General features: G+C 44.0%; 1 protein-coding gene across 1 annotated transcript in view; it reads left to right on the top strand.

Moving 5' to 3' along the window:
• LOC148519958 (beta-Ala-His dipeptidase-like) overlaps window positions 1–14,299 on the top strand; it is a 66,579-nt gene extending 52,280 nt beyond the window's left edge. The window contains exons 10-13 of the mRNA XM_088475923.1: window positions 425–589; window positions 4,197–4,338; window positions 11,656–11,803; window positions 13,457–14,299. Of these exons, the coding sequence (XP_088332049.1) occupies window positions 425–589; window positions 4,197–4,338; window positions 11,656–11,803; window positions 13,457–13,589 (588 nt within the window). The 3' untranslated portion in view covers window positions 13,590–14,299. The remainder of the gene's footprint in view (window positions 1–424; window positions 590–4,196; window positions 4,339–11,655; window positions 11,804–13,456) is intronic.
• The last annotated feature ends 1,053 nt before the right edge of the window (window positions 14,300–15,352 follow it).

Here is a 15,352-nt window from a genome sequence, read left to right as displayed (position 1 = left end):
TACATTGAATAATAGAAGATATTGAGCACATTTGCAGCGTAAAAATACAATGTATTGGTGAATCTGCTATGAATAAGTAACATGTATTATATCTTTATCACTCTGAATAGGTGGGAATAAAGTGCTAATAGACAACAGCTATATGGCACTTTATCATGACTATCTGTGGACTGTGGGTAGCTCTTAACTGTCTATTAAACAGCCGTTTACTACTAGACTTCTTTGCACCTATAACTCACACTGTTGTGAGCATGCTTTACTTGACTATTGTATTTTATTCTTGCAATATTCTAGTTTTATAGTTATTTTGTGATACTTCACACTATTAGCAACAGTGTTTAATTTTTTTCCTTCTCAATTATGCAGTCAGAATGGGCTAAACACAAGGCATTTTATTACTAATAATATATTGCCTCTCACATAGGATGAAATCCTTCAGCACATGTGGCGATATCCCAGCCTTTCTATCCATGGAATAGAAGGAGGATTCTCTGGAACTGGGTCCAAAACTGTCATTCCATCAAAAGTGATTGGAAAATTCTCAATTCGACAAGCTCCAAATATGCAAATTCCTGTTGTGGAAAGGCTGGTAGGTGACTCAAAAATATTTAACTTATCTGTACAAATAACACCTTGAGGGATGATCAATGAGTCCTTGAGACCACTAAAGTGCACACAGTGGTAAAATGTGAAAATGTTAATACCAATTTAAATAATAGAATAAATTAATGCCACCCCCACCTACCCTCTAGTTATGTTCCTATGTAAGGAGTATGAATTTGTCAGAGTGGGGATTTAGCAGCTACAAGGTGATTCCACCGAGGGGTGAAGCTAGGCTTTCTGTCAGCCGAGGCAAAGACTCAGATCTGCTTTACAAACCACCCTGCACCAATAGATAGTAGTCACCCTCTACCTATTTGACTGCCATATAATGCAGGTAACATAACAGTCAACATCATACAATACAGAGAGCATCACAGTAACCACCATACAATACACAGAGCATCACAGTGAGCATCGCAGTGCCCGCAATATAATACAGAGAACATCATAGTGGCCCCAATATAATGCAGAGAACATCATAGTGGCCACAATATAATGCAGAAAACATCACAGTGACCGCCATATAATATTGAGAACATCACAGTGACCACCATATAATACAGAGGAGTGTGACCGCCATGTAATGCAAAGAGTATTTTTAATAGCTTTATAATATAATTCCATCATCAATAATTAACTCTTCATCAAAAAGTAATAACAACTTCAGCATCATTGTAACAACCCAATTTAATGTAATTCATATAATTAACCCCTTTAAAATAATTCCATACATAATACCCATTATTAATTAGCTCCAACACCATAAAATTATTCCATTAATTAAATGGAAATCCATTAATTGAATCCAATTGAGCATGCATTTCACTTGATGAAGAAAAAAACTGAAGGGAAAATGCCCCAAGAACAAGCAGGAACTGAAGACATTTGCAGTAGAGGCCTGGCAGAGCATCACCAGGGATGAAACCCAGCGTCTGGTGATGTCTATGCGTTCCAGACTTCAGGCTGTAATTGCCTGCAAAGGATTTGCAACAAAGTATTAAAAAGTGAAAGTTAGATTTAGGATTGTTTAGTTTGTCCCATTACTTTTGGCCCCTTAAAAAGTGGGAGGCACAAATAGAAACCGCTGTAATTCCTACATCATTCACCTGAGTTCAATGTAATTACCCTCAAATTAAATCTGAAAGTCTCCAGTTAAAGCACATCTTGTTTGTTTCATTTCAAAGCCATTGTGGTGGTGAATAGAGGACAAAATATGAAAATTCTGTCAATGTCCCAATATTTAGGCACCTGACTGTATAACTGTATTCATGCGTGTTTAGTCTCACTTGTTCCTTTGTGGTGATTAGACATTACAGGTATTCATCTTCTTTGGCTCTGGCTATCACATTTCTTCTTCCATTCAAAATAATGATGTTGAGTCCTTTTGCTGCTATGCGCCTTACAGTAACAGTGAAGCTTCCAACCCTGGAAATATAGCATATTCTGTACTGGTACGGTCAGAGTGTCCCTGTATGTTTTGGAGCACAATGCATACTATACAGATTATTCTACTTCTATCTTCAAAATAGATAGTCATGTTTATACAGATTTCTCCATGGGTTGGTGAGTGTGCTTTTACATTTCTGCTTGGATTATTTTGGAAATTGTCTCTCTTGTCCTGCTTTCAATATTAAGCAATTGCATGTACCAGTTTCTTGCATCTAAAGCAATCTTATGTATTTTATATATACGTCTTGAAGGGTAATTTCAGTGTCATGTATGAGGTCCTCTCATTATCTATGAACCTGGGTTTCACAAAGTCTAGTGATACAATTTAGGTTTTGTTTCCAGGGTATTAATCAGTGCACTCTGGAAGTGATGCAGATGAGGGAACCGCTGCGTCTTTTTCCACAACCGTATCTTTATACTAATGTCGCCACAGATTCTAAGCCTACAGAGATGCCCATTGGCTACGGCGCTAGTCTGTTGCGGTGTGTACTAACATACTCTATTGTTGCACCATCTGCAGCAACATCGAAGATTGCACCAGCCCTATGGCAGGTACAGTTTTGCCGTCTGAACATGGTTCTGTGTCAGTGTGACTGCTACTTTTGCTGCACTCGCTGTCAGTGACACAACCATGTTATCTCCCAGGAATTCCCACTGAAATCCCCAAATCCTGCATCCAAAATTGTACAGGGTCTACTGGACGTAACCATCGGACTTATGTGCAGACTGAATCAGGCCCTCTATGGTGATGACGCAATGCCGACATTCATGTCAATTCATGATTTTTTTTGACTGCGCACACATCTAAATCTATAAAAAGTTGCGTGGCTCATGAGTCCAATGGTGTCAGCATACAGAGTCGCAGGATCGATTGAGCCGCACTGACTGGAATGTATTGGCCGTCCCTGGGCAGTGACTGGAAGGTGACTAATCAGATGCATGAAAATATCCTGTCTCACAGGTGTGGTTTGTGCCACAGGCGTGTTACAGGAGTGGCTGCAGGCTCAGACACTTAATCACTTACATTGGAGGGAGGCCATACTGGAGATTCTGCACCTAGCATGGGGCTGGTGCAAGGTTGTGACTGCAGATGCACAAAGTGGGGCTCTCAGCCCTTGTGCATTCAGATGCATGCTTGTACACTATGGGGAGGGCTTATACTAGCATTAGCATAAAGTCGCAGGCATACACAAATGCATCCGCAGCAATGTGCCACTCAGAATCAGCCCCCATGTGTCAGGGAGAGAAGTATGGCTACCACATTGTTACGTTATGCCCTCCCCATGGTCATCCACAAGAGCTTATAGTTGCTCATGCTTGTCTGTCCTTTTTATCCCTTTCTTGGTTATTAACCTCTGGTCTGTCTGTAGCACTAACCTTGTTATCTCTGGAAAGCAGCATCTCAACATTATATTTATACAGATAATAATCGTCATTATTCAGTTTAGCCACTGCTAGTTTTAGCTGTAAGCTGTTGGCCATTTACTTTTCTTTACTCCCTTTGAACATGGTGTTGAGTTTGCAGATAGCACTGGAAGACTACTTGACTGCTGTTGCAGAACACTACTGTGCCAGTATACGCAAAATTTAGAACAGGGTTAGGCAACGTGTGGCACTCCAGCTCCACATCCCAGAACATTCTGTCACAGTTTTGTTGATAGGGCACCCCATCATCCCCGTTTTCTACTACCTCCCCAAAATACACAAAGACACTACCAACCCCCCCCCCCGGCAGACCCATCATATCTGGCATCAACTCCATGACAGCTAACCTATCACAATACATAGACCACCTGCTGCAACCATATGTCAAATAACAACAATCATCCACAGCAGCTGGAGTGCAGCATGTTGCCTACCCCTGCATTAGAACATGGAAAATAAACGAGAAGACTCTAGTAGAGCGTATACTATAACAACAAAGAGATGCTGCAAAATGTCAACTTTGTTTACAGTGCAATGTACTGTCCCTCTAGTATAGCTTCTCAAGTACAATGTAACCCTCTATTTCTATCCAGCACATTATTCATCCATCATATCCACTTAGGGGGACAAAAATCTTCTAATCTTTTTTTCTGTAATAAAAACCTGCACATCCCATCACATCTGGCATAAAAGACATGGATGTTCCATTTCTCTTGCAGGTGAAGAACCATCTTGAAGATGTGTTTGCTAAATTAAACAGCCCAAACAAACTCAAAGTATCACTGGAAATAGGAGCAATGCCTTGGGTGGCAAATATTGATGATCCTCAGTATGAAGCAGCTAAAAGATCTATGCAAAAAGGTTTGCTTTACATTATACTATGTAGCTTCATGAAATAAAGGTTTGCTGCACTGTAGTTTATATAATAAGATAAAGAGAGATATTATTTTTTTTTTACTTCATTTTTATTAAAACCTCACCAGGGACATGATACAGAGGTGGTTACAGTGTCGATGTGGGAAGCAAGGACCCAATGTTATCAGTCTGCGCATGCACCCGAGTCACACTGTGCATTTGTCCCGATGGTTACCGCCGAAAGCTGCAGTAGGAATTTGGAAGCAGGGAGAGGCAATTACATTGGGTGGTAACGAGGCTGGCTAGCAAGACACACGTGGTTTTTGCCACAGTTGCACGGATTTTGGCAGCCATGGTTAGTTAGACACCATCCAAATTCTACCCCAGTCACCTGAAAGGCCACCTAATCCACACCTTCAAAACATTAGTCATGGACGACATTAACAAGATACCCACACCCAAGAAAAACCACATCAAAAACCTGAACACAACGAACAAAAGGCACTGAAAAAATTACAACAAAACAAAGACATTATAATCAAACCAGCAGACAAAGGCGGAGGGATAGTCCTGCTAAATAAATCGGACTACATTGCCGAATCACAGAGACTACTACAAGACGAACACACATACAAGACACTAAGACAGGACCCAACCCACGCATTCCACAGTAAACTAAACAACATACTCAAAACAGGCCTCAAAGATGGCATTTTGACAAAACAAGAACACGACTTCATACACAAACCACACCCCATCATCCCCGTTTTCTACTACCTCCCCAAAATACACAAAGACACTACCAACCCCCCCCCCGGCAGACCCATCATATCTGGCATCAACTCCATGACAGCTAACCTATCACAATACATAGACCACCTGCTGCAACCATTTGTCAAATAACAACAATCATACCTACAAGACACCACACACATACTCAAAATACTGGAAGGAGTCACTTGGGGTAATGACCACTGGCTGGTAACAAGCGACGTCACATCACTATACACCATCATCGACCACACACAAGGAATCGAAAGCATACAACACTTCATGGACAAAGACCACACACTAGACCCCCGACAGACCCAATTCATCCTGACAAGCATAGACTACATACTAACACACAACTACTTCTGGTTCGACGGCGACTACTACAGACAGAAGACTGGGACTGTGATGGGGACTAGATTTGCCCCCAGTTATGCTGCCAACCTCTTCATGAGCAGATGGGAAGACTCACACATCTGGTCGGGACATAGCTGGGGAGCAAATCTTGTCCTCTGGACAAGATACATAGACAACATTTTCTGCGTCTGGCAAGGACCCCTAGACACCCTCAAAGACCTCCTAACATACATCAACAACGACAGAAATCTCCGCTTCACATCCCAATACAGACAATCAGATGTCAACTTCCTCGACCTACACATCTTCATCGAACAACAACAGATCCAAACAAAAACATACCACAAACAAGTCGACGTCAACAGCTTCATTCTGTCTGACAGTGGTCACCACCCCAACTGGCTCTGCAACATCCCACTAGGCCAATTCAAACGCATAAGACGGAACTTCACAAAACTCACAGACTTCGAAAGACTGAAACAATTCACAGAGAAAAAATATGACACAGACTCACTACAAAGCACTGAGGACAGAAGACAACATACAAAGAAAATAAAGACAACCACATGAAAGATGCATTACACAATACAACACCAGCACAACACAAATTAAACGGATCATACACAAACATTGGAATCTACTCCTAAAAGACGACACACTTGCAGAAACACTCCCATCACGACCCAAAATAATCTATAGAAAGGCACCAGACATCAAAAACAATTAGTCTCCAACCACATTCCACCACCCACCCTCAAACAAATGACACTTAGCAGTCAACCCATGAGCAAAGGTTTCTACCACTGCGGCACATGTAGCAATTGCCGCACTCTAGGGTACAGAAGCACTAAACCAACCACCACCTTCACCTTGACCAACACAGGCAAAGAGTACACAATTCAAGAACACATCTCCTGCAATACCAGCCACGTGATCTACCTACTACAATGCACATGCAACCAACAGTACGTAGGCAGAACCATTAGACCACTAAAAACCAGAGTGGAAGAACACCTTAGAAACATCTCAAACAAATCCGACAACCACAACGTCCCAATACACTTCCAGGAAAAACACCAAAGTAACCCCAAAGACATACAATTCACAGGCATCAAAACCATCCACAAGAACTGGAGAGGAGGTGACATAATCAAACTACTCAATAAAGAAGAATTAAAGTGGATGTTCACATTGTGCACATTCACACCACATGGCCTCAACATTGACAATGAAATCCAGTCAGTCATCTCCATATAAACACACCAGCCCTCACAAATACCATCACCACCATACCGACATAGAGGAACATAATACCTGACACCCACCTCCACCAACACCATCACCCACCACACCACATGATACACCACCATCAACCACACCACCCACCCACATTCACCACATCCCACGACACACCACCATCACGAACACAACACCCCCGAGGCACCACACCCCCCCCCACCCCTGGCAACACCACAAAACACAACCCTACAAAATCAGATACCCCCACTCAATCCCAGACACCACACCAACAACCCACATCACCCTGGAACAGCCACCCCACAGACCACCTAACTCCATAAGCTCGTAACCACACACAACCCCCGCCACAATATGTACCCCTACGACCAACACGCACCACATTTACAGACACAGAAAAACCCAACCCACACAACAGACTAAACAGACACGCCCACACCCCATCACAAACACCAAACACTATCCATTAGCACATTTCAGACACACTTAGACACCCAATCAGCACAAACACACATCAGTCGCACAAGTCAAACACCTACATAGCCCCCACAACTGAACCTCATGCCTTTACATATATCCTACCATACACCACGCCATCCGCCAGTAGAAACACCACCGCCCCCCGATCACCTCTCCCACCGCACCCACTCATCACCAAACCTCCAAGTTACGGTACCAACCCAAACCCCAAAGACCCGCCGCTACACACAGCCCCGCAACCACACACACCGCCACCTCCCCACACCACGGCCCACACCATGACACGCCACCCTATGTTATTAATCGGCTGCACCCCCCACACACAGATACACAACCATGGTCCATAGCAGCCCCGCACACGCCCACACATCTCCACCTCCCCATAGGACATCTGTCACCCATGCCCACACCAATCACTGCCTCCGATTACAACACTCCCACATGCCTCCTGATTGGCCCGGAGATGACACCTGACTAGTCAACAGCCCAGGACTCCGCTGATAAAAAGCCAGCCATCACTACAGCTCAGTAACTCCTTGAGAAAGGCCAAAGGGCTGCAATGCATTGGAGACTCTCACACTTGAACCAACCAAGAACCTACTTTGACTTTGAACCACCAATACCACACCACTCGCCCACCCGCAATCACCAGTGACACCCAGATCAACGCCCGGGTCTCGACCACCCGCAGCACACACAAGCGGACACCGGCACTTCTCAACAACGGCTACACCTCCGCCATCGTGCAACACACGCAGCCCTCACAGCACCAACGCGTGTAACTCCGAAACAGGCTTGCGGGGTCGAGTTTGACACACACAGAGGGCACACATCACGCCGCAGCTATCATAGTGTCACACGGACTGCCTCGCACCTACATAAGGGCGAACGCATACAGACAGCAGGTCAATCCTGCCCTGCACCCACGGGCACGTGGACGGTCCACGTTAGCCAAACAGACTATTTGGCCCCAACTGGAAATTGAGAGAGCCGCCCGCTCCCTGCCACAGAAGTCGGGCACCTACCGGTAGGTACACACCACCTCTCCTCACCAGTGCGGGACACTGCAACTGGGGACAACCCCCAACCACTACAACCAAGGCAGCCCAGTTCCCAAGACTGTAGACCATAGGTCAAGCAGGGGAACATGAAGTAATAAGGACCGCGTGTAAAGGAGCCCCCTCAAAGCGTCCACCCATCTCCCAAACTGTGGATTACACCTGTTCACCCCCACCGGGCAGCACGCCCCCACGAACAATCCAGGGACAGTGAATACCTGATGAGCACTGTGCCTCCAAACAAAGGAAGGAACTTGTGTCAACACAATTAACACAAATAAATTCCATCACCTTTACTCACTCACCCAGCCTATCTGTGTGCTCTTTACACCTCACCACAAGACACCCATAACACACACTGACTACCCAACCCCCCCCATCACTTCCCTCCCTCCATCCCCCCCCATACCGCTACACACACCACCCAGGAGCGCACGTAACCCAGCCGATATCACGCAAACCCTAAGTAGGATCAGGTACCCCTACTAATACGCTGCAGCACCACCCCCTATTCCCACCTCCCCCACCCCAAACAATCCCAACTGCTTATCCCCGAACTCCACTCCACCACGAAGCGCATAATAACCAACCATTAATCCCATGGTTAGATAGACATTCTGTGCCTCCATAGGGCTAGTGCAATGTTAAATGGCGTGACTGATGTGTGGCCGATGGTCCGCTTTAATACGCAAAGCAGAAGATTAGGGCCACAGCCAGTGGGCATCTCTGTACGAATCCCATCGGCTTTAGCATAAAGATGCAGTCTCAGCTGCAATAGTGTCCTCCTCTGAATCAGGGTCCATGTCTGTTATTGTCAGTTTCATGCACTGCAAGGGCCTACTAATAATAACGGCACATATGTAGGTAAAAACAATGCTTTTATATATGAAAAAGGTTCCGGTACTTGCCAGAAGTTACAAGTTGATAGAAGATTTATAGCAGCTTCCATACTGAGGACAAGACTATAAATGCTTAATTATAGTGCCACCGACCAGGTCAGTGGTTTCAGTATGTAGTGCAGACCGCACTACACAGTAAAACAAACAAACCGGTGCCATGTAGTACACAGTGAGTGTACTACACGGTGGCAATGTGTTTGTTTTAGCAGTCAATGAGAGAAAGACAGATTCTCATAGGCTGCTGCACCCATGGCCGCTGGTCGCTCACTCATGAGCTCCGCCTTCCGGCTCCCACAGTGAGTGAAGGGAGAGACATCATGATGTCTCCCACATTGTGCCGAGCTGGAGGAGTTGACGGTGGCGGGCACAGGAGCGGGGATTCGGGTAAGTATTGTGTTTTGTGTGTCTGTGTGTTTATATATGTAAGGGGCACTACTGGGGGCAGTGTATAAGGGGCACTGTATAAGGGGTACTACTGTGGGCACTGCATAAGGGGACCTATTGGGGATTGTATATGGGCACTACTACAGTGGGCATTGCATAAGGGGCACTACTACAGTGGGCATTGCATGAGGGGCACTACTACTGGGGGCATTGCATAAGGGGCACTACTACTGGGGGCATTGCATAAGGGACACTACTACTGGGGCATTGCATGAGGGGCACTACTACTAGGGGCATTGCTTAAGGGGCACTACTACTGGGGCATTGCATAAGGGGCACTTCTACTGGGGGCATTGCATAAAGGGCACTACTACTGGGGGCATTGCATAAGGGGCACTACTACTGGGAGCATTAAGGTGCATATGGAATGGAAAGGAATGTTCTTAGAATGACGAGAAATGGTAGTGTCATGTTGACACGCCCCCATTTTTCAGTGACCACGCCCCTTGCAGCATGTGGCCATGCCCACATTTTCGGCAGGCGTGTGGTCACTTTGTGTCTTTGTACGCATCATCACGTGATGGCAGGATTACATCTCTCCTGCAGGCCTGGGCCCCCACAGAGGCCCAGGCCTGGTAATCCATTCATCCGAGCAAAAAAGACGCACGGGACCTGGCACGTCGAGAAGGTATAGATAGATATATTATACACACAGTGGCTCCCATACTTACCACATGGCCTGTTCTCTTCTCCTGAGGCTGTCCCGTTTCCCTTGCAGTGGGAGCCATTGGGGCTCCCGAATTGAAACGTTTTCAAGTTATTAAGTTTTATTATGTGATATCATCCAAATCCATCCAGTGGAAGGCCAAGAACAGACTCCCTGGGTCAAATTTCTGCCTGGCGCACTCCGCCGTGAGGTCCGACCAGGACCCCAACCACTCAATTATAAATCCCAGACCAATTGCCACCCCTCTGTGAAGTTTTCCATCAAATTCATCAAGTGCAAGGCCCAGAACAGGCTCCCCAGGTCAAACTTCTGCCCAGTGTCCCCGGGTCAAACTTCTGCCCAGCGTACACCAACGGGAGGTTCGACCAGGACCTCAACCTCCTAGTATGTCTTCTGGGATCCAATGTTACCACTCTGAAGTTTTCGGCCAAATCCATCCAGTGGGAGGCTCAGAAAAGGTTCCTTCCCCGGATCAAAGTTCTGCCCAGCATACACAAACAGGAGGTCCGACCGGGACCCTAACCTAAAACCTGGCCAGAATCCAACTGGACCACCTCGCGTTGGTTTCATCCCAGTCCGATGCAGGGGTGTCCAAATGCAAACAAACAGACCAATGAGTTTTATATATAAGATAGTGTATGTATGGTGTACACTCTAGCTGTTATTGGGGAAGATACACTAGATAAATACTTTGCACAATATGTTGTTAATTTATGCATGCTTGCTAAGGTTTGCATAGCTAGAACATGGATGGCCCCTGAAGGTCCAACGATAAGACAATGGATAGCACTGGCAAATGAGACCTTGGCACATGAAAAATTTGTGTATATAGCTAGGAAGGCTGAAAAGAAATTTCATCTTATATGGGGTAGATGGCTGGAATCATCATATGCGCGGAGACTGGGAGAGACTAGACTTGATGTGACACAGATAACCACTGGGGATAGAGCTGTATGTAATACTGAGATTCCCTGTACTTAATGTGATGTAGGCAAGGTGATATATATGTGAACAGGGATATATATCTGCATAAAGAAGTTGGGTAAATGCTTCATTATCGCTAAACAATTTGTATCTAGAGTATATGTCCTGAACGAGAACCCGTAGTGTAATATGTCTTGATTGATTTATTTTATTGGATATAATCTATGTAAATGACCACACATAGACTGTTTACTGTAATGTATAACAATTTTTTTTTTTTTTAAATTAATGTTTATGTTAATGTTTTTTCTTGAAAACAAAAATTATTGAATTACAAAAAAATATATATTGTATGTATCAGCATTAAGTTGGAATGCTCGCTACCAATCAATAAAAGGTGTATTGGTTAGACAGCTAGATTTAATTGTATACACTGTACCTCTATTGTTTTCCTTTTTCTTTGCAGTGTTTGGTGTTACACCAGACATGGTTAGGGAAGGTGCAACTATACCACTAGCCCGAACATTTCAGGATCTTACTAAAAAGAAGATAATGATGCTTCCGATTGGTGGGTCGGATGATGGTGAGCACTCACAAAATGAGAAAATAAGCAGGTGAGAATATTTTACTTCCCATTTAAAAGTAAACAGGTCTGTGTATCATGGAAATTATCTTTCCCGTAAATTATCCATTCCTTTGTAATTCATTATATTGCTTGCTGCATTTATAGAATGATGATCTCTTCACTCCCCCTCCTGTACCCCACATGAGATACCACAACTTTACTACGTTTTTTTAAAGGGAAAATTAACACAATTTTTAATTGGGATTTATTTTATTGAATGTTCAGTATTGGCAGTGTAAACCGGCTATATGTATAGGCAATGGCAGAACTACCACTGTTGCAGGGGTTGCAGCAGATACGGACATGAAGGTGAGGGCAGGCCAATGACCACTGCACACCCTGTAGCAGCTGTTTTTATTAGTAGATGCCGGCAGGTCCGCCAAAGCCTGCACCAACTATTAGAGCATGCACAGTGAATTCATGCATGTTTAGGAGAGCAGAGTGAGGGCTGTAGGAGGATAGATCATATTTGCTATGGGATCCCTTTGTAATTGTGTTTTTATTTAGTCCTTTGTGTTGTTTAAGTGATTAAATGGGATATTTAATAAACATAACTCTTCCATTAGATTTTATGGGGGATGCAGGGAAAAGAATGTGACATCAGTGATTTCTTCAAACTTTTCACTGCACTTAAATATGGAGAAAACATAAATATAATTTCCCAGCTATTATGCTGGAAAAATTAGATAATTTATGTTTATTAAATATCCCCCTAAAGCTACACAGGGCATAAAGTTAGTTAGTTAGTAAATTAATATTCACTGGTTTCATTTTATAAAATGAAACTTGGACTGTAGCCTTCATTTAGAGTTGGATACAAATTTAACTTTTTGCACAAAAATGAACCCATACAATTATGGTTCTGCTGCTGTATTTAGAATGACATTTATCTTGAGACTGTATACAACTTATCAGCTAGCAAATACACAGGGGCGCCGAGAGGGAGGCGGTTACTGATTACCTGGGCCCGGGCTTGTTGGAGGGGCCCAGGTCAGCTGCTGACCCCCTTTGCAGTGCTCCCAGATTTGGGCACACCTACTTAGTATCCAGGACCCTTCAGCTCTCAACGGCCCTGCATATACACTGGACTGTCTTAAGATGCGTACACACTAGATGATATTTTGCACGTTTTGCCCGATTACGATGCGTCAGAACGACAAATAGTGTAAAATTTGTCCAAATCGTGAGTGTCCACTCTTGATCACGAAGCTCGTACCCGCAGGTCATACATCGCATATTCAGATCTTGCCTACAGCTGGCAAGATCCGCCAATCTCGTTACCAAGATTCAGGTCATTGGTCAGATTGTTTGTCAGATTGAACAGTTTATACAAGATATCGTTTGGGAGTGCAGAGTTATCGGTAGGTTCATGGTTGCCTTCCATCTTCATGCACTTACTTTTCTGAACTCACACAAGAACACCCCTTATCTGTTATATAAAGAACAAGGAACATATTTACAAGCCAGAATGGTTGCTGCTCATTAAAATCCAGCTTCGTTTCCTAAACCATATGGGTTCATATACAATTGTTGAAATTGCCACCAAATGTTTTATAATAATGAAATGGGAATAGAAAAACAAAAGCAGAGTAAGAAGACGTGAGTCAAACTGTAATGTTTTGATTTTCTTACTTTCTTCTAGATCTAACTACATCCAAGGGACCAAAGTCTTTGCATCATTTTTCCTGGAGATGGCAAAATTACATGAAGATCTGCTGGCAAAAACAGATCCCGAGAAAGTAAAAATAACCCAAAATATTGAGAGTCAAGGGTGATCAATACAGTGACCAGAATGGGAAATTAGTACCGCTTCCCTTATCCATACCTTTCCACTTTGGAGCAATGAGAATTTGGACAGGGTCATGGCCACACTGTGATAACAGCATGGCCATGCTACAATGGGAGTTTGGTCACAGCCCAGGGATGTGCCTGACGCTTTTGAAGCATAACACTTACCCTTTCCCCCCTCTGCTTCTCTCAATCATCCGTTTATTGCTGCAGGCACCAGTAACAAGCAGTAGGAAAGCAGGTATGGAAGCTACCCACCAGCTTCCTGACCCTAGTGACACTGGGTGTCCATATACTGTATATATAGAGGACACAAAGCTAAGGGAAACACACACACGTTTGCAGGGGCATATTAACACCCAAGGAGGCTCATGTGCAGTGGACCTCCTCCACTGAGAAACGGACCGCCCTAGCCCCACACTGCATATACTTACCTTGTGCCTTTCAAGCAGGAAATTGGTGCCGTGGAGGAGGAGGGACCCCCTTGCCGGCACAAGGTAAGTATAACTCTGGGTGCTGTGCGGTGCAAGGAGCTCATGTGCACTGCACATCATGCAGTCATTGTAAATACACGTGTGTGTGTGTGTGTGTGTGTATGTATGAGAAACAATTATATTCACTACTGTATTGTAAGACCAATTTGGCATGTTTATGAATGTAACATTTTTATTTTGGTACATTAAAACTTTGTGATGGCTTTTTTAGTTATTACTAACTGACATTTATGTCACAAACAGCTAACATGCAGTTGTACAAGGCAAATGTGTATATATACATGTTGTGAATACATATACAGGTTGAGTCTCCCAAATCCAAATATTCCGAAATACGGAAAATAACTTTGGCATGACTGAGATAATGAAACCTTTGATTTTTGATGGTTCAATGTACACAAACTTTGTCTAAAGCACAAATTATTAAAAATATTGTGTAAAATGACCTTCAGGTTGTGTGTATAAGGTGTATATGAAACATAAATTAATTTCATTTCAGAACACAAACTTTGCTTGAGCCACAAAATTATTGAAAATATTGTATAAAATGACCTGCAGGCTGTATGTATAAGGTGTATATAATACATAAATGCAGTCTGTGTGTATATTGGGGTCCCATTCCCAAGATATTTCATTATAGTATGCAAATATTCCAAAATACCCCTGGTCCCAAGCATTTTGGATATGGGAGACTCAACCTGTATTACACACTGGGAGCAAAGAAAGAAAAAAAAGGAGTAACTTTGAACTTGGACAAACGATGAGGCAATGCAAGGGGTGCAAATACATTATTTATTTTTTTACATGAAGGGTAAATATTGGCTACTCTTGCATGTAGCCCACAAATCCTGGACAGTTCTATTCTTACACTGCAATTTAAATTTTGAGTACTTGTCCCTCTCAAATCTAAATCTCTGCAAATTTTAAGTATGCCCCACCTGCACTGCACCCAGGGCTGTAGAGAGCCAGTCAGAGCACAATTACTAGGGTGCGTGGCCTAATCGTAAGAGGAGTGGCCACACCCCTGGCACTGGGGAGAGGGGTGCTGTGAGACCCTTTGCCCGACGCAAATCCAGGGAAGGGCGTGATCAGTGTGATCGCTCTCCCCCACAATCAGAGGAGAGGAGACTGCAGCTGCTGCTCAGCGGCAGTAGTCTTCCTGGGCTCCCACTGCAGCATAGCAGAGCCCGTGTAATTAGTACCTGCTTACCCCCTCTCGGTCCCCCAGTATGCACCATGGTTTTACCAAGGTGCAA

Source organism: Taudactylus pleione, unplaced genomic scaffold (genome assembly GCF_031769625.1).
Source record: "Taudactylus pleione unplaced genomic scaffold, aTauple2 ptg000179l, whole genome shotgun sequence".
In the NCBI taxonomy this organism is placed as follows: Eukaryota; Metazoa; Chordata; class Amphibia; order Anura; family Myobatrachidae; genus Taudactylus; species Taudactylus pleione.
Note: the sequence above shows the minus strand (reverse complement) of the source record. Positions and strands in the feature narration are given on the sequence as shown.